At 43.6% G+C, this 20,880-nt stretch overlaps 1 protein-coding gene across 1 annotated transcript in view; it reads right to left on the bottom strand.

Annotated features, from left to right (window-relative positions):
- LOC106600699 (transient receptor potential cation channel subfamily M member 4) overlaps positions 1–20,880 on the bottom strand; it is an 86,815-nt gene that overhangs the window by 27,832 nt on the left and 38,103 nt on the right. Inside the window, exons 10-16 of the mRNA XM_014192261.2 lie at positions 14,032–14,150; positions 13,441–13,740; positions 10,879–10,980; positions 7,274–7,402; positions 3,172–3,301; positions 2,670–2,815; positions 2,201–2,313 (exon numbers count right to left, since the gene is read on the bottom strand). Coding sequence (XP_014047736.2) covers positions 2,201–2,313; positions 2,670–2,815; positions 3,172–3,301; positions 7,274–7,402; positions 10,879–10,980; positions 13,441–13,740; positions 14,032–14,150 — 1,039 coding nt within the window. The remainder of the gene's footprint in view (positions 1–2,200; positions 2,314–2,669; positions 2,816–3,171; positions 3,302–7,273; positions 7,403–10,878; positions 10,981–13,440; positions 13,741–14,031; positions 14,151–20,880) is intronic.

Raw genomic sequence — 20,880 nt, 5'->3', positions numbered from 1 at the left:
ACTCTTCTGGGAAGGCTAGATGGAACAATGCTGCAGGTACTTGCTTCCATTCAGCCATAAGAGCATTAGTGAGGTCGGCCATTGATGTTAGGCGATTAGGCCTAGCTCGCAGTCTGCATTCCAATTCATCCCAAAGGTGTTAAATGGGGTTGAGGTCATGGCTCTGTGCAAGCCAATCAAGTTCTTCCACACCGATCTCGACAAACCATTTCTGTATGGACCTCGCTTTGTGCACGGGGGCATTGTCATGCTGAAACAGGAAAGTCCCTTCCCCAAACTGTTGTCACAAAGTTGGAAGCACAGAATAGTCTAGAATGTCATTGTATGCTGTAGCGTTAAGATTTTCCTTCACTGGAACTAAGTGGCCTAGCTCAAACAGTGAAAAAAGCCCCAGACCATTATTTCTCCTCCGCTTCAGCACTCGGCGGTCCCGTTCTGTGATCTTGTGTGGCCTACCACTTCATGGCTGAGCCATTGTTCCTCATAGATGTTTGCACTTCACAATAACAACTCTTACAGTTGACCGGGGCAGCTCTAGCAGGGCATAAATCTGACGAACTGACTTGTTGGAAAGGTGGCATCCTATGACGGTGCCACGTTGAAAGTCACTGAGCTCTTCAGTAAGGCCATTCTACTGCTAATGTTTGTCTATGGAGATTGCATGGCTGTGCTTGATTTTATAAACCTGTCAGGAACGGATGTGGCTGAACTAGCCGACTCCACTAATTTGAAGGGGTGTCGACATCATTTTGTATATATTGTGTATGAACACATAAATACTGGACATTTTGAACTGTTATTATGGTGACATTTGACACAATTACTATCATGGTCTTGAACTCACATTTTTCCGATCTCGGCCTTTGACTGTAGCGCTTTTGCAGATATAACTGTAGTATACTATAGTATTTTTTATATATTTTTTAATTTTTATTAACCTTTATTTAACTAGGCAAGTCAGTTAAGAACAAATTGTTATTTACAATGACGGCCTAGGAACAGTGAGTTAACTGCCTTGTTCAGGGGCAGAAGGAAAGATTTTTACCTTGTCAGCTTGGGAATTCGATCTAGTAACCTTTCGGTTACTGGCCCAACGCTGTAACCACTAGGCTACCTGCCACCCCCATTTGCAGTTTACTGTAGTATAAATACTGTAGTAAAATGTTTTTTTATTTACTGTAGTGTTTTTGCAGACTGTATTATACTGTAGTGTTTTATTTTATTATCTTTGTTTTTACAGACTGTGCTTTTGTTGTTTGAGGACATTACTGTAGTATTTACTATAGTAGTCTACAGTATACTACAAAATTATATAGTAAGTACTGTCACGGCCGTTGTTGTAAGAATCGGACCAAAATGCAGTGTGGTTTGGGTTCATCATCTTTATTACGTGAACTGGCACAAAAAAAACAATAAAGAACAAAACGAACGTGAAGCTATGCAGTGCTCAAGGCAACTATACACAAACAAGATCCCACAAAACACAGTGGGGAAATGGCTACCTAAATATAATCCCCAATCAGAGACAACGATTGGGAACCATACCAGGCCAACATAGAAATAAATAAACTAGAATGCCCACCCTAGTCACACCCCGACCTAACCAAAATAGAGAATAAAGGATCTCCAAGGTCAGTGCGTGACAAGTACTATACATGATCAAGGGATACTACAGTGTGTAGTACTGTATATAATATTCTACAGTATACTACAGTTTACTACCGAATTCTGTAGTAAATATTATAGTAAACTGTAGTATTTTTTTCATGTGGGCAGCCAATCTTTTCTGTATCTTAATGCTTATTATGCATAAATATGTAACTTTTTGGGTGACCTGACAAAATGCACATAGAAATGTGATTTATAGATATTTCATTCTCATTGAAAGCAAGTCTAAGAAGCGATAGATCTCATCTATGTACGCTATTTCTATGCTTCCCGTTCTTACGTTTTGTTTTTACGTATTTTACTTTCCGTTTTGTACTCCAGTTTCAAACAGCTGAAAATACTATATTTTTGGTTAATTCAAATATATTTCACAGCAGTTTAGATGGTAGAATGATTCTCTACACTATACATTGCTTGTTTTGTCATATAAACTGAAATTAGGCTAAGTATTAGAATTCCTGCAAATGGTGGCGCGACTGCTGCATATTGCACCTTTAATGGAATGGAAATTCTCAGACAGACAGACACTAACCTGAAGCTGATGAGGTTGGTGTAGATGAGGGGGGGTAAGAAGAAGGAGAGGACCAGTTTCCAGACCTTCGTGCTCCTCTTCATGTCTCCCCACCAGATCTGAGACAGCAGAGACTGCCAGAGGAAGAGGTAGTAGCAGAGTTGGTACTAAGAAACTTCAATTAACCCCCCTCCATGTTCTAACACACACACTTTGGAAATCTAAGGGGCTGGTTCGTTTTATAAAGATTAATGTGAACACAGATCACACACACAGATTATTACATGTTTTATCTTTAACTCTTCATCTTGTTGGAAAAGGACCCGTAAGTAAGCATTTCACTGTTAGTCTACACCTGTTGTTTACGAAGCATGTGATAAATTTGATTTGATTCAAGATTCACACACACGTATGCACGCACACACACAAAGCACGCACGCACACACAAACACACACACCTTGACCTCTGACCCCTGAGTTTAGTACAGACCTGCACGCCATCGTGGCTGAAGAAGTGGCGGGCGTCGGCTGAGGTGGCCATCTGTAGACAGGTAGCTTTGCCCCACACCGGAGACTGCCTTATAAGGAGGGTGAAAGAGCGGCTTTCACTGCTCTGGTAGCACTCACTGAACACGTCTAGAGAGATGATTAAAGAGTTAACACTCACTCACTGAAGACTTCTAAAGAGAGAAGAAACGGGTCACAGGTTTTCACATTAGGTTTCCCATTAGGAGTGCGGATTGGTTTGCTTCAGTCCTCATCTTAAAGACATTGAGTGTGAAAGCAATGTAAATGGTCCCAGACTGGGATGCCGTCCAGTAGACTTTCAGAACAGGTGGTCCCTTGCGGTCTGATGCGGACTCGCTACTAGCCATAATAGTAACCTTCACTCAAAAAATACAAGCTGCTAACATGTATGCATAACAGAGTTGATAACCACTACATTGACATCCTCACAGTACAAACACACAGCCAGGATAAGGCTAACTCACCAAGGGCCAAGTTCTCAAACTTCTGGGCCAGCTCCTTCATAGAGAGCTTGGTTTCCGTCTCACTCTCCAGCTTAGACAGCTCCCTCAGAATCTTACAGCCTGCCAGAGCACTGAGGACAGATTCCCCTGCCTGGAGGAGAGAGGGAGAGGGGGGAGAGAGAGGCAGAGAGAGCGAGAGGGAGAGAAAGCGAGAGAGAGAGGGAAGTGGATATAAAAAGGGGAGAGATCAATGCTAAAATTACTCTGTGCATTCGTAAATTAATGAATTTTTCTACAGATTAGTTTAACTTCAAGTATTTACATTGACATTTTAGTCATTTAGCAGACACTGATCCAGAGCGACTTACAGTTAGTGCATTCATCTTAACATAGATAGATGGGACAAAGTGTATTTAAGATACACTTTGAAGAGGTCGGGTTTCAGATGTTTTCGGAAAGATGGATAGGGTTCCACAATTGGGGTGCCAAGACAGAGAAGAGCTTGGAATGGGCTGAGCGGGAGTTGCCCTCCCATAGGGCTGAGAGGGCCAAGTGACCAGAGGTGGCAGAATGGAGTGCTCGGGTTGGGGTGTTGGGTTTGAGCATAGCCTGAAGGTAGGGAAGGGCAGTTCCTCTTGCTGTTCCATAGGAAAGTACCATGGTCTTGTAGTGGATGCGGGCTTCAACTGGAAGCCAGTGAAGTGTGCGGAGGAGAAGAGTGAAATGGGAGAACTTGGGAAGGTTGAACACCAGGCGGGCTGCTTTGATGTTTGTAGAGAACGACAGAGTGGAGCGGCCTACCAGGTAGGATGCAATCCAAGAGTGTGCAGAGACGCCCAGCCCTGAGAGGGTGGAGAGGAGGATCTGATGGTTCACCATGTCGAAGGCAGTGACTAGATCTAGGAGGATGAGAACAGAGGAGAGTCAGCTTTGGCAGTGCGGAGAGCCTCCGTGACACAGAGAAGAGCAGTCTCGGTTGAGAGACCCGTTTTGAAGCCTGACTGGTTAGGGTCAAGAAGATAGTTCTGAGAGAGATATTGAGAGAGTTGGTCAAGTGTTTTGGAAAGAAAAGAAAGAACGGATACCGGTCTGTAGTATCTGACGACAAAGAGGAGTCGAGGTGTTGGTTTTTTGAGAACGGGAGCGACTCGGGCTATTTGAAAGTCAGAGGGGACACAGCCAGTGGTCAGGGATGAGTTGATGAGGAAAGTGAGGAATGGAAGAAGGTCTCCAGAGATGGTCTGGAGAAGGGAATGGGGTCAAGCGGGCAGGTTGTCGGGCAGCCTGACACCCCTAGTTGCAGGATTTCATCTGGAGAGAGAGAGAGAGGGGTGAAAGAGCTCAAGGCGTAGGGTAGTTGTGTGTGAATGGGACCAGTGTATTCAATAGGCTGATTGAATGAGGAGCGGATGTCTTCAACCTTCTTTTCAAAGTGGTTGACAAAGTCATCATTAGAGAGGGAGGGGGAGGGGGGGATTACGTTTCCTAGGGTTAGAGGCAGAAGCTTGACATTTAGAGTGATAGAAAGTGGCTTTAGCAGTGGACACAGAGGAAGACAAGGTAGATAGGAGGGAGTGAAAGGATGAAAGGTCCTCCGGAAGTTTAGTTTGGATCCATTTTTGCTCAGCTGCCCGTAGCCCTGTTCTGTAAGCTCTCAATGAGGCACTTAGCCATGGAGCAGGAGGGAAGGGCCAAGCTGGCCGGGAGGAAACGGGACAGTGCGAGTCATAGGATGCGTAAAGGGAGAAGAGGAGGGTCGAAAAGGCAGAGACAGGAGGGAAAAGTATTTAGCAAAAGGGAGAGATGACAGGATAAAGAGGAGAGAATAGTGGGAGATACAGAGCGAAGATTGCAATGGCACTTGGCCATCTGGGTAGGGGCTGAGTGGCTATGGTTGGAGGAAAGGGAGTCAGAAAAGGAAACAAAGTAGTGATCAGATACCTGGAGAGGGTTGCAGTGAGATTAGTAGGCGAACAGCCTCTGGTAAAGATGAGGTCAAGCGTATTGCCTGCCTTGTGAGTGGGAAGGGACTGGAAGGGTGAAGTCAAAAGAAGCAAGGAGTTGGAAAGAAATGAATCGAAAGCAGACGTCGGAAGGTTGAAGTACGGAGAGCGATGAGCCATCGTCAGAAAATGAGCTTATCAAGGTATCAAGCTCATATAGGGACTCTCTAAGGGCACCTGGATAACACAGTGCCACCAATGCGGCCCACTCCCAAGGGCTGGGGGCTCTCGTTCTCCGTGGCTGGCGTGAGTAAGACATTTAAGCTTGTTAACCCTCGCAAGGCTGCCGGCCCAGACATCATCCCAAGCCGCATCCTCAGAGCATGAGCAAACCAGCTGGCTTCGGTGTTAATGGACATATTCAATCTCTCCCTATCCCAGTCAGCTGTCCACACTTGATTCAAGATGTCCATTGTTCCTGTACCCAAGAAAGCAAAGGTAACTGAACTTAATGACTACCGCCCTGTAGCACTCACTTCTGTCATCATGAAGTGCTTTGAGAGGCAAGTTAAGGATCATGTCACCTCTACCTCACCTGACACCGTAGACCCACTTCAATTTGCTTACCGCCCCAATAGATCCACAGACGATGCAATCACCATCGCACTGCACACTGCTCTATCCCATCTGGACAAGAAGAATACCTATGTAAGAATGCTGTTCATTGACTATAGCTGAGCCTTCAACACCATAGTACCCTCCAAACTCATCATTAAGCTTGGGGCCCTGGGTCTGAAACACGCCCTGTGCAATTGGATCCTGGACTTCCTGACGGGCCGCCCCCCAGGTGGTGAAGGTAGGAAACAACACCTCCACTTCGCTGATCCTTAACACAAACGGGGTACGTGCTCAGCCCCTTCATGTACTCCCTGTTCACCCATGACTGGTGACAACGCAGGCCTCCAACTCAATCATCAAGTTTGCAGACGACACAACAGTAGTAGGCCTGATTACCCACAATGACGAGACAGCCTACAGGAAAGAGGTGAGGGCCTTGGCGGAGTGGTGCCAGGAAAAAATAACCTCTCCCTCAACGTCAACAAAACAAAGGAGCTGATCATGGACTTCAGGAAACAGCAGAGGGAGCACGCCCCTATCCAAATCGATGGGACCACAGTGGAAAAGTTGGAACGCTTCAAGTTCCTCTACGTACACATCACGGACAATCTGAAATGGTCCACCCACACAGACAGTGTGGTGAAGAAGGCGTAACAGCGCCTCTTCAACCTCAGGACCTCAGCACACTGCCTAACCTCCAAGACACCTACAACACCTGATGTCACAGGAAGGCCAAAAAGATCATCAAGGACATCAACCACATGAGCCACGGCCTGTTCACCCCGCTACCATACAGAAGGCGAGGTCAGTACAGGTGCATCAAAGCTGGGACCAAGAGACTGAAAAACAGCTTCTATCTCAAGGCCATCAGACTGCAAAATATCCATCACTAGCCGGGTATCACCCAGTTACTCAACCCTGCACCTTAGAAGCTGCTGCTCCATGTACATAGACATGGAATCACTGGTCACTTTAATAATGGAACACTAGTCACTTTAATAATGTTTACATACTGCTTTACTCATTTCATATGTATATACTGTATTCTATTCTACTGTATTTTAGTCATTGGCACTCCGACATTGCTCGTCCTGATAGTAATATATTTCTTAATTCCATTCTTTTAGTTTTAGATTTGTGTGTGTTGTTGTGAATTGTTAGATACTACTGCACTGTTGGAGCTAGGAACTCAATCATTTCACTACAGCCTCAATAACATCTGCTAAATATGTGTATGTGACCAATAACATTTGATTTGATTTGAACAATCATCTTCAGGTTAATAGCAGTCAGCAGTTCACACACCAAGTAGGCTACTGGGAAGAAAGGCAGCACTTAAAGTAGATGGCCCTAGCTTGCAAAAAGACAGTACTAGACAACAGATAAAGACAAACATGATATTTATCACTCCTGGAGATATCAGGAGTCCTCTGGCTATAGAATGAAGAACCCATTAGAGAGTCATTGTTATCATTGTCATTACAGCTGCCTGTTCCCATACATTCTTAACTGACTTACCTGGTCAGATAAAGGCTAAATAAAATAATGAATAAATAAATTACCATCTCCCAGAAGTAGACGGCCATCTCGCTGCGGTTCTGCAGCACAGCCCAGATGAACAGAGAAGCCCACGGATAGAGACAGCTCTGCCCCCTGTACGAACAATCCCCCTGCAAGAACTTATTCGCTTGCTGAGTGGGGAGAGATATAAAGAGCGAGAGATCGAGAGAGAGTGAATACACCTTGGTTACCACAGCACAGCAGTCACAGTTACATTCTATGGCAAGTTAAGCAGTGGTATAGCCTTAGCAGTGTTGATGATTCAACTATATTGGTGGAGTGGAGTCTACTCTATAACATGAATAAGTAGGCCTAGTACACATCAATGGACCTTGTCATTGAGAACAGATGCATTTGTAATTCATGGACCCTGGTCAAAAGTAGTGCACTACACACTTAGAAAAAAGGGTTCTAAATAGTTATTTGCGGAAGGATTGGGTTCTACCAAGAACTGTTTTCCTCTTTAGAACCGTTTTTGGAAATGGAGGGTTCTTTGTAAGGCAAAGGGTTCTACCTAGAACCTTTTTTTGAAGAAAGGGTTCTTTGATGATTCTTTATATGGGAAGAATGATTATTTGAAAGGCAAGAAGGGTTCTACATGCACTGTTCTGAATCTAAATGAGCTTTTTTATATACTGCTCAAAAAAATAAAGGGAACACTTAAACAACACATCCTAGATCTGAATGAAAGAAATAATCTTATTAAATACTTTTTTCTTTACATAGTTGAATGTGCTGACAACAAAATCACACAAAAATAATCAATGGAAATCCAATTTATCAACCCATGGAGGTCTGGATTTGGAGTCACACTCAAAATTAAAGTGGAAAACCACTCTACAGGCTGATCCAACTTTGATGTAATGTCCTTAAAACAAGTCAAAATGAGGCTCAGTAGTGTGTGTGGCCTCCACGTGCCTGTATGACCTCCCTACAACGCCTGGGCATGCTCCTGATGAGGTGGCGGATGGTCTCCTGAGGGATCTCCTCCCAGACCTGGACTAAAGCATCCGCCAACTCCTGGACAGTCTGTGGTGCAACGTGGCGTTGGTGGATGGAGCGAGACATGATGTCCCAGATGTGCTCAATTGGATTCAGGTCTGGGGAACGGGCGGGCCAGTCCATAGCATCAATGCCTTCCTCTTGCAGGAACTGCTGACACTCTCCAGCCACATGAGGTCTAGCATTGTCTTGCATTAGGAGGAACCAGGGCCAACCGCACCAGCATATGGTCTCACAAGGGGTCTGAGGATCTCATCTCGGTACCTAATGGCAGTCAGGCTACCTCTGGCGAGCACATGGAGGGCTGTGCGGCCCCCAAAGAAATGCCACCCCACACCATGACTGACCCACCGCCAAACCGGTCATGATGGAGGATGTTGCAGGCAGCAGAACGTTCTCCACGGCGTTTCCAGACTCTGTCACGTCTGTCACGTGCTCAGTGTGAACCTGCTTCATCTGTGAAGAGCACAGGGTGCCAGTGGCGAATTTGCCAATCTTGGTGTTCTCTGGCAAATGCCAAACGTCCTGCATGGTGTTGGGCTGTAAGCACAACCCCCACCTGTGGATGTCGGGCCCTCATACCACCCTCATGGAGTCTGTTTCTGACCGTTTGAGCAGACACATGCACATTTGTGGCCTGCTGGAGGTCATTTTGCAGGGCTCTGGCAGTGCTTCTCCTGCTCCTCCTTGCACAAAGGCGGAGGTAGCGGTCCTGCTGCTGGGTTGTTGCCTTCCTACGGCCTCCTCCACGTCTCCTGATGTACTGGCCTGTCTCCTGGTAGCGCTTCCATGCTCTGGACACTACGCTGACAGACAAGCAAACCTTCTTGCCACAGCTCGCATTGATGTGCCATCCTGGATGAGCTGCACTACCTGAGCCACTTGTGTGGGTTGTAGACTCCGTCTCATGCTACCACTAGAGTGGAAGCACCGCCAGCATTCAAAAGTGACCAAAACATCAGCCAGGAAGCATAGGAACTGAGAAGTGGTCTGTGGTCCCCACCTGCAGAACCACTCCTTTATTGGGGGTGTCTTGCTAATTGCCTATAATTTCCACCTGTTGTCTATTCCATTTGCACAACAGCATGTGACATTTATTGTCAATCAGTGTTGCTTCCTAAGTGGACAGTTTGATTTCACAGAAGTGTGATTGACTTGGAGTTACATTATGTGGTTTAAGTGTTCCCTTTATTTTTTTGAGCAGTGTATTTTTCATAGTTTTATAGTTCTTGAGCACAAGTTTTTACCTCAGTGTTAAACATTCAACAGCAAGAGTTTTAGTAATCTGATACGTTTAAAAAGATAGGTGTGAGAATTACCTATACCTATACTACCGTTCAAAAGTTTGGGGTCACTTTGAAATTTCCTTGTATTTGAAAGAAAAACTATTTTTTTGTACATTAAAATAACATCAAATTGATCAGAAATACAGTGTAGACATTGTTAATGTTGTAAATTACTATTGTAGCTGGAAACGGCAGATTTTTTATGGAATATCTACATAGGCATACAGAGGCCCATTATCAGCGACCATCACTCCTGTGTTCCAATGGCACATTGTGTCAGCTAATTCAAGTTTATCATTTTATAATTTGTCATTAGAAACCCTTTTGCAATTATGTTAGCACAGCTGCTAACTGTTTGTCCTAATTAAAGAAGCAATAAAACTGGCCTTCTTTAGACTTGTTGAGTATCTGGAGCATCAGCATTCGTGGGTTCAATTACAGGCTCAAAATGGCCAGAAACAAAGGACTTTCTTCTGAAACTCATCAGTCTATTCTTGTTCTGAGAAATGAAGGCTATTCCATGCGAGAAATTGCCAAGAAACTGAAGATCTCGTACAATGCTGTGTACTACTCCCTTCACAGAATAGCACAAACGGACTCTAACCAGAATAGAAAGAGGCCCCGGTGCACAACTGAGCAAGAGGACAAGTACATTAGCGTGTCTAGTTTGAGAAACAGACGCCTCACATGTCCTCAACTGGCAGCTTCATTAAATAGTACCCACAAAGCACCAGTCTCAACGTCAACAGTGAAGAGGCGACTCCAGGATGCTGGCCCATCTTAATCTTTTCTTCTAATTGGCCAGTCTGAGATATGGCTTTTTCTTTGCAACTCTGCCTAGAAGGCCAGCATCCTGGAGTAGCCTCTTCGCTGTTGGTTGAACAGTTCATAAAGGGTTCTACGAAGAACCCTTCAAAAATGAAAGTGTTCCCAGTAGAACCCTTCATAGAGGGTTCTAAGGAGAACATTTAGATGATAAAATGGTTCTCGGTAGAACCATTTATAGGTTCTAAGAATAACCCTTCATAGAGGGTTCTACCTTTGCACCAAAAAGTGTTACCTTATGGAGACAAGCCAAAGAACCCTATATGGTTCTATTCAGCACCTTTTTATCTAAGGGGTATTCAACTCTTACCCTACGAGGTCCGGAGCCTGCTGGTTTTCTGTTCTACCAATAGAAAAGTGTTCTACCTGATAATTAGTTGCACCCACCTGGTGTCCCAGGTCTAAATCAGTCCCTGATTAGAAGGGAACAATTTAAAAAAAGCAGTGGAACTAGCTTCGAGTGCCATTTGGAATGCAGCTATGGCAGACACTACCTTCATTGCTCTCCTGGTGCTGGTGCTCTGGTCCAAACGGAAAAGACTGTAGTAGAAGGGCTCACACACATCTCCCAGGATGTCCCATAGAAGCCGTGACACCTGGAGGGAGAGGCGAGAGGAAGTCACATAGAACTGAGATGACTAAATAGTTAAAGCATTAAAGCAGATTATCGAACAAAACACCTAAATTCGATCAACTTCGTTTTAACTCCACACACAGTGAATGACGCCATACCTTCCCTTTGACCCCTCCTATTTTATCAATTGACCATGTAATTTCCCAATAAATACCTAGTAATTTCTGTAGCATAAAATAAAGTGCAACCCCTGCTAGGGCTGTGGCGGTCATGAAATTTCGTCAGCCGGTGATAGTCAAGCAAATAACTGTCGGTCTCACGGTAATTGACCGTTAATTAAATAACACATTTAGCATCTCCTGGCTTCCACACATAGCCTACAAGCCACTGATGCAGACCTTTGGAACATCTACATTTTAAAAAGTTTAATAAATCCATGTAATATAGCCTACACCACCACAATAAATCCATTATTTATTTTAGACAGGTCTAAAAAAACATGATATGAAGAAAATGTAGTCTATTTCAGAAGAACAGAATTGCTCACTCTGAGTTGTCCTTATGTTAGGTCCTGATCTGGCTATGCCATATGGCTGTGGGCTGCACTAGTTCATTTAGCAGACAAAATTTGGTTAGAATTCCATCACATTATTTCATTTTATAGTATGAAGAATACAATTGAACAAAGCTGAATAAAATAGAAAGGATATTTTCTCCAAAGGATTTGAGGGAGTGCGCACATGCGGCTATTCTGTGTTGAGCAGTTAACAAAGAAATAGGTACTCCTGTATGCTTAATTTAGAGTTATTAATGTAACTTTAGTTGGGCTATATGTTAAAATTTTTAATACATTGTAATGCAGCATGATACGACTCTAATGATGATTTGAAAAAAGTAGCTTGAAGGGCATGAGCTCTGCTTTGTTTATTGTGCAAGCTGTACACACGTCATCAGTCTCTCATTCACAATTTGACAAGCACTTGATAATGCCTCGAATTTCCCGGCGGCATCCCCTTTGTGTGGTTGTAATGCACCCTAAAAAAATCCATGCCTTTTGCGGCCTGTGGCCGTTGTTCCCTTCTCCCTGAGTGCTGTGTGCTCCGAAGCATCTCTCACTGACATGGCTCTCCATCTCGTGAGCAGGTCTTTCTCACAGGCTACAAGTGAAGATAGACACATCGGGGACGCAACTGCGCGCTTCCGAGGTGCATATTGAAGATATTAGAAGACTGTCCAACAAGATGAGTAAGCCTAACAAACAGCAAAAGCACTAGCCTAACTTAATCTACTATCCCAAATCGTACAAAAGTTGACATATTCTATTCTGTGCGAGAAATAAATATTCCAAACATAGTCTGGGAGAGTTGTGGGGTGCAATAGAACCAAATTAATACAACCACTAGAATATATATATATTTTTTAATTATGCAATGAGGCTGACGCAACAGATCAGAACGTTTAGCTTAAAATGTGATACAACATTTGGCTATTTCTTCACATTATAAGCTCAGTAATGCGCACACTGCAGTAGGCTATAAGCGTGAATGTTCCATTAGTGGAAACAACCATTATCAAAAGTGACCGCAAATGCAATTAAACATGTAATGCTTTAATTATTAAGGTGCATTTTTATGGTGAAAATGATCTTCCCCAACTTGAAACTCACGCGTTGCTTATGTATGCCAGTTAGGCTCCACACTACTCATAAAGTGAATGAATGTGCTTAATTTTAAGAAGTTATTTGGCCACATATATGCCTATGGGCTAGGCTACAGGAGATGTGCGACTATGACTCGAACAAGTCGGGGAGAAAAAGGCATTGTTTCTTGCCTTACGCTGGGCATCATTCACAAGTGATAGGCTAATATTGTCACCCATCAGACTATTCTTGATTTAATCTCATCTTTACATATACTAAATAATATATGTGTGAAATTTGTTTTGATTTACAATGAACCATTATCATGCACCTGTCTCGAAACACGAACAGGGATATTTTTTTTTTATCTATTCACTTAAATAGCGAATGGATGACGCTTTTCCTGTGGTTCATTTTCATACCAGCCAGGTAGGCTATACTCCTGTTGTAAAGACAAGCAATGTGCTTAATATTAGGAATGTTAAGAAATAAAAATAGTAGGTCTAGCCTATAGAAAGCTGATGGGATCCTCCTCTTTTTAATAGAGCCCCTCACTCTGTTTTCTTTCACAATTGCATAGCCTATATAAATGTTGCGCAACATGAGGTGTTTAATTCAATTGTTGATTACATTTGCATTGATGTCAGAGTGATTAGAGGGGCAATAGAGTGCTGAGTACCAGGCAGTTAGCAAGTTTGGTAGGCTACTAATGACCATCAGCAGCATCAGAGCTTGGAGAAACCTAATTACTGTGACTAAACGGTCACGTGGAAAGCCTTCATGACTCGTGACCGCCGGTGTGGCGGTAATATAGTCACAGCAACAGCCTTAACCCCTCCTCACCTCATACAAACTGAGCTCTTTGGCAGAGGAGGGTCCTGATAGGGGGCTCATGGGGTTCTGGGGGCTCTTGTTGGCTAAGGCCTCTTTCGGAGAGTATATGGCCAGGCCCTGCCTCTCTGTGAGAAGCCGCTGGAGCAGAGTGAAGGCCAGAGAACTGTCGGACAGCGAGCGGTACAGGACCTCCAGATGCCTGTAGGTTAGGTAGTCCAGGATGTTGAGGCCGTTCTCGTTGAAGAGACGTATGAACTGGGGCTTGTCGTTGATCAGCGCATCCGTCATGGAGTCCTCCAGGTCCTCGTACTGCGGGAGGATAGGAGGGTGTTTTTATAAACATGTCTCTCTGTCTATCTGTCGATCTGTCTGTCTGTCAAAGTTGAAACAATACTATTGAGAAAATTAAGGAACGCTTCACGAATTGAATCGATTTCCAACTTCCCTTCTCCACCAGCCTATTTTCTCTATATTGTTAAATTTCCAATTTCTGTCTATCTGTTCTGCCTGCCTGTTTTGAGTATAATAAATTCCTTGTCAACTAAATAACATAAAATAAATGGTGTTAAACAGGGGCATTAGAAGTGAGGAGCAGTTCACCTTCCATTGGATGTCTCCGTTGAAGAGTTCACTCTTAGCGATGTCCACCCTGTTCCAGGCTACTGCTAGCTTCAGCTCCTCTGTGTACTCACTGGCATCGCTGGACACACGTTTACTGGCTGACAGACAAATACATAGAACGAATGATTAGTGTGAGAGAAATTACAAGATTATGTTATAAATACTGTTACTGCATCAAATGGTTGTTTTATGCAACAGAATAGGGGGTTCTCAGTAGAACACACACTCTCATCTGTGTGTGTTCTACTGAGAATGGGCCTCTGGGGGCTTAATGCTGACAGTAGATGTACAATTCCTTAGGCCACATTCCATTCATGGGAGGGAGTTTGCTCTGGTTTGACTGGAAGGTACCAGGGAGTGAAGGCTCGGGGCCAGACCCTGGTTTCAACACAATGAGAACAGTCTTTACAGCAGATACTGTCTGACGTGAATTATTATATACTGCTCAAAAATAAAGGGAACACTAAAATAACACATCCTAGATCTGAATGACTGAAATAATCTTATTAAATACTTTTTCCTTTACATAGTTGAATGTGCTGACAACAAAATCACACAAAAATAATCAATGGAAATCCAATTTATCAACCCATGGAGGTCTGTGTGTGGCCTCCACGTGCCTGTATGACCTCCCTACAATGCCTGGGCATGCTCCTGATGAGGTGGCGGATGGTCTCCTGAGGGATCTCCTCCCAGACCTGGACTAAAGCATCCGCCAACTCCTGGACAGTCTGTGGTGCAACGTGGCGTTTGGTGGATGGAGCGAGACATGATGTCCCAGATGTGCTCAATTGGATTCAGGTCTGGGGAACGGGCGGGCCCGTCCATAGCATCAATGCCTTCCTCTTGCAGGAACTGCTGACACACTCCAGCCACATGAGGTCTAGCATTGTCTTGCATTAGGAGGAACCCAGGGCCAACCGCACCAGCATATGGTCTCACAAGGGGTCTGAGGATTTCATCTCGGTACCTAATGGCAGTCAGGCTACCTCTGGCGAGCACATGGAGGGCTGTGCGGCCCCCCAAAGAAATGCCACCCCACACCATGACTGACCCACCGCCAAACCGGTCATGCTGGAGGATGTTGCAGGCAGCAGAACATTCTCCACGGCGTCTCCAGACTTTGTCACGTCTGTCACATGTGCTCAGTGTGAACCTGCTTCATCTGTGAAGAGCACAGGGCGCCAGTGGTGAATTTGCCAATCTTGGTGTTCTCTGGCAAATGCCAAACGTCCTGCACGGTGTTGGGCTGTAAGCACAACCCCCACCTGTGGATGTCGGGCCCTCATACCACCCTCATGGAGTCTGTTTCTGACCGTTTGAGCAGACACATGCACATTTGTGGCCTGCTGGAGGTGATTTTGCAGGGCTCTAGCAGTGCTCCTCCTGCTCCTCCTTGCACAAAGGCGGAGGTAGCGGTCCTGCTGCTGGGTTGTTGCCCTCCTACGGCCTCCTCCACGTCTCCTGATGTACTGGCCTGTCTCCTGGTAGCCCTCCATGCTCTGGACACTACGCTGACAGACACAGCAAACCTTCTTGCCACAGCTCGCATTGATGTGCCATCCTGGATGAGCTGCACTACCTGAGCCACTTGTGTGGGTTGTAGACTCCGTCTCATGCTACCACTAGAGTGAAAGCATCGCCAGCATTCAAAAGTGACCAAAACATCAGCCAGGAAGCATAGGAACTGAGAAGTGGTCTGTGGTCCCCACCTGCAGAACCACTCCTTTATTGCGGGTGTCTTGCTAATTGCCTATAATTTCCACCTGTTGTCTATTCCATTTGCACAACAGCATGTGAAATTTATTGTCAATCAGTGTTGCTTCCTAAGTGGACAGTTTGATTTCACAGAAGTGTGATTGACTTGGAGTTACATTGTGTTGTTTAAGTGTTCCCTTTATTTTTTTGAGCAGTGTATAAAAAGGTGTTGTATTCTTTGTCGTGGGGCTCTCACCGTCGACTAGCCATCATTATCGTAGAGCACTCAATCGATTCACTTTATATGTGTGTGTTGTATTGACCTGCTCCCTTATTAATAAGTGAATAAAGATTTAGTTTAAGTATAACTCTGACTTGTGTGATAAGTTTGTCTCTCCTCATTTGATAGTAAAGAAATTAACCACCACATTTGGCGATGGGGATGGGGATGGGGATGTGAATCTTCACTTGGTGACCGCTCCTGACGACCTGGGTAAATCGTGCACGAGGGATCCCTCAAACACTTCGGGAATGGAGCAGATGGACCCACCTATGATCTGAGAGGCAGCGAGCCGAGTGGATACCACATCCAAAATGTTGTTTAATAAAAGAATGAGGTGAGCGAACCACACTTGAAATCGAGTTTTTAACAAAAGCCTCTGTTACGGGGGCTCTGAGTGTGTATTCCTGTGTGAGGGGGGCACGTTGGAGGCGTAAACAGGGCCGAGTCAGTGGAGGATGATCTGAGAGTTAGTAGACTCAAAGGCACTTATCATTGGTCGGTTGCGGGTGACTTCCTGACACTGAACTGATCACAGTGGGGATTGGTGCGGTCTGAAGGGGCGAGGGGCCAGGGTGACTGTGGGTTCTGTGAGAAACACGGTACTTGGTGAAGCCCTATTGGAGAAAAATAACCTTGTTCTGAAAAGTGTCTAAGTGACCCTCAAAAGTGGTGGAATCCAATTATTTTAAATGTATGCCCTGGGTTACTCTGTGTGAGTGTTTTATAGAAGCGTTCTGTGTGGGCACGGTAGGTTGACTCTGTGTGGTTAACCTTTCAATGATGTTCTGTGTGGACATCTGACCAATTCTGTGTGACTGGTCTGACCAATCCTGTGTGGATGGTTATTTAGTAATGTTCTGTGTGAGCATTTGATCATTCCTGTGTGGGTGACCATTAAGGTACTGTGTGAGCATTTGATAAATAATAGTTAGTAGATAAGTTAATGATATGCAATGGTTTAAAATAGTTAGGTACATATGTGAAAGCTATAAACCAAATCCACCTATAGAAGTAATAAAATATTCCTGCAGGTTATAAAAATATTGATTAAGTGTGTTTGGGAACAGTACTGTGTGAATGTGATATGAGAGTTGTGTGAGTGTGGAAATAAGATGATTGAAATTTGGATAATAAGTTTTGATATAATGTTATCTTGGGGTTCCGTCCATCACTGCCCATCATAGAATATCTCGGGGTGGCATTGAGAGCGGGATGTTAGCAGCATGGGAGGCTAGACTTTGCTGTGGTTTCTGGGAGGATAGAGAACCATTTAGGATCCCACGACCAGTCGAGGCAGTGTCCGGGAAACTTCAGTTTTTCCCCGCTGGGAGAATGTTTACTGAGCCAATGGATTGATTGATGAGAGTACATAAGTATTTCTGACGTTCTATAGGGATTCTGTGAAGATATGAAAACATGATGAATTGTATGTGTGTATAATCGATTACTAGAGATTTGATAAACTAATACTGGGAATATAATGAGATACAACTTAAACAACCCATACGTAGACGTACGTATGTTCAGAGTTGGTCCCTTTGATTGATCATTTGATAAAGATTAGGTTTACCGTAATTTCCGGACTATTAAGCGCACCTGAATATAAGCAGCACCCACTGAATTAAAAAAATATATATATTTTGAACATAAATAAGCCGCACATGGTCTATAAGCCGCAGGTGCCTACCGGTACATTGAAACAAATGAACTTTACACAGGCTTTAACGAAACACGGCTTGTAACAAAAATAAATAGGCTTTAACGAAACATGGCTTGTAACAAAAATAAATAGGCTTTAACGAAACACGGCTTGTAACAAAACAAAAAAATTTAGCAGTAAGCTTAAGTTGTCACGCTGCTGTTTCCAACGTCTTATCATCGACTCATTAAGACCAAGCTCCCGTGCAGCAGCTCTATTTCCTTTTCCATAAGCCAGATCAATCGCCTTCAACTTGAAAGCTGCATCATATGCATTTCTCCGTGTCTTTGCCATGATGAGGGTGACAAAATGACTACCGTAATCAGAATGATGGGAAGTTTGAGAGCGCTCGATTTAATCTAAACAGTAAACAAAAAAGTTGTTTGACGTTAACCCGTTCGGCAATTTCATTGGTCTAAAGAAAGCTTCATGCCGCCAAAAAACTGAGCACGTCACAGAATTTGTTTTTTTGGGAAAAAAAAATTGAAAGCGGGAAAAATCCATATATTAGCCGCGTCATTGTTTAAGCCGTGGGGTTCAAAGCGTGGGAAAAAAGTTGCGGCTTATAGTCCGGAATTTACGGTACTCATTATTAAACTGTCTACAAAGTCTGGGCAATTGTCTCAGAAACTGATTGGAATGTGTCCACTTTTGCTTAACTTACCCTAACAAGGTAACTATAAAACGCTTACTGGATTTTCTCCATCCGGGTACTACATTTGAAATAAAACTGCCATTATGGCTTGAAAAATATTTTTTTTCTTTCCAGTATGAGAAGAGTTGCTATATTTATTGAATAAATCCTTTTCAATAAAGTTAGAGCGAATTAAGGTGGAATCTCAACGTAATATGTAACGTCGTGCAATGCCAAATTAGGATCTCCATCAAACTACTTATCATTGCGGAGTTAATGCGATGTAGTAAAGTAATTTTTTATACCTTTATTTAACTAGGCAAGTCAGTTAAGAACAAATTCTTATTTACAATGACGGCCTACCCCAGTCAAACCCGGACGACACCGGGCAAATTGTGTGCCGCCCTGTGGGACTCCCAATCACGGCCGGATGTGATTCAGCCTAGATTTGAACCAGGGACTGTAGTAACGCCTCTTGCACTGAGATGCAGTGCCTTAGACCGCTGTGCCACTCTGGAGCCCAAATTGAAATATGTTGCATGAGAAAACATAATTCTCTTTCAGGTAAAGGCGCAAGATCTGTTTCCGAATCAATGAATGCCAATTTAACTCGTTGACTGCTAATCTATTCCTTTTGCGCATGTGAGAATCTCTGCGGAGAAATGCTTGGACCTTCAATTAAGGCTATTTTCTGGGAATTGTGTTGTTGTTATGTGCCTGATGTTACGACTACAGACCATTGTAATTGGGTTATTTGCGGTATTTCTTTGTCATTTCAATAGCATTGGGTCTATGGTATTGACTAAAATCTGGGTTTCTGATTGTAACTCAACTATTGGTATGTTTTGCCTAGACAGATACTGCCACCAGTGTTTGTTTTAAGATGTTAAACTGAACATTTTAACAGCGTACTTAGTTCAAATTGGAAGGCTAATTTATTCAACATAAATTTTGAGGTAATACGTTTTTGTGGCCTAAATGGTTATTAGTGGTTTTTGGATAGACTACTAATGCCATGTTTAATTCCGCTAGTGAAAGCGAGTCATGCTTGCTGGGCTATGTCGGGCTGTAAGGGATGCAGTAGGACATTTGCAGTAGAGGTCTGAATAGTTGAATCGGAAACATTCTTTGATAATTTCTGATTACTGTTGCTGGGCTTTACAGTTTAGGTAACACCAGTGAATATGAGCAGGAAGTTAATGTATTCTAACATTAAATTATGTTTCCATTACGTGCAACAGTGTCAGGTCATTAAAGTGGATTGAGTTTGAGTTATTTTTACAGGGACAGTGTACATTAATCAAAGTCTCAAAAAGTCCCGGTTTTAGCTAGCTGGCTAATTTTGAACCGTAGTCCCTGGGCAGGTTATTAAAAAAAATTACAATAACAACACAGACAATCAATGAGCACTGAGCACAATGTGAGTGCATTTTCTGTTAAACCTTACTAATGCTTGTGTACTAAAATATCCTTCTTTAAGCCTAGGCATTGAGCTTGAGATTGTTAAAGAAACTAACCAATTTAAGAAAGAAAAGTGTGTGCGCATTAATAAGAAGCCTGTTCTAACTGTTCTGTGTGTGTAGCATGACCCCGTGATGTCTGGGCACTCAGCCAAGAGCTGACAGAAACTAACTGATTCCTCTTAGCTTAACTGGAGACAAAGCAAAGTGTTACAGTTGAAGTCGGAAGTTTACATACGCCTTAGCCAAATACATTTCAATTCTGTTTTTCACAATTCCTGACATTTAATCCAAGTAAAGATTCCCTGTCTAATGTCAGTTAGGATCACCACTTTATTTTAAGAATGTGAAATGTCAGAATAATAGTAGAGAGAATGATTTATTTCAGCTTTTATTTCTTTCATCACATTCCCAGTAGGTCAGAAGTTTACACACACTCAATTAGTACCCATTCGCGACCAAGCTTTAACTTCCTGACTGATGTCTTGAGATGTTGCTTCAATATATCCACATAACTTTCCTACCTCATGATGCCATCTATTTTGTGAAGTGGACCCGTCCCTCCTGCAGCAAAGCACTCCCACAACATGATGCTGCCACCCCCATGCTTCACGGTTGGGATGGTGTTCTTCGGCTTGCAAGCCTCCCCCTTTTTCCTCCAAACATAACGATGGTCATTATGGCCAAACAGTTATATTTTTGTTTGATCAGACCAGAGGACATTTCTCCAAAAAGAACGATCTTTGTCCCCATGTGCAGTTGCAAACCGTAGTCTGGCTTTTTCATGGCGGTTTTGGAGCAGTGACTTCTTCCTTGCTGAGAGGCCTTTCAGGTTATGTCAATATAGGACTTGTTTTATTGTGGCTATAGATACTTTTGTACCTGTTTCCTCCAGCATCTTCACAAGGTCCTTTGCTGTTGTTCTGGGATTGATTTGCACTTCTCGCACCAAAGTACGTTCATCTCTAGGAGACAGAACGCGTCTCCTTCCTGAGCAGTATAAAGGCTGTGTTGTCCCATGGTGTCTATACTTGCGTGCTATTGTTTGTACAGA

The sequence above is a fragment of the Salmo salar genome, chromosome ssa03 (assembly GCF_905237065.1).
Source record: "Salmo salar chromosome ssa03, Ssal_v3.1, whole genome shotgun sequence".
Classification (NCBI taxonomy): domain Eukaryota; kingdom Metazoa; phylum Chordata; class Actinopteri; order Salmoniformes; family Salmonidae; genus Salmo; species Salmo salar.
This window is presented reverse-complemented; position numbering and strand designations above follow the sequence as displayed.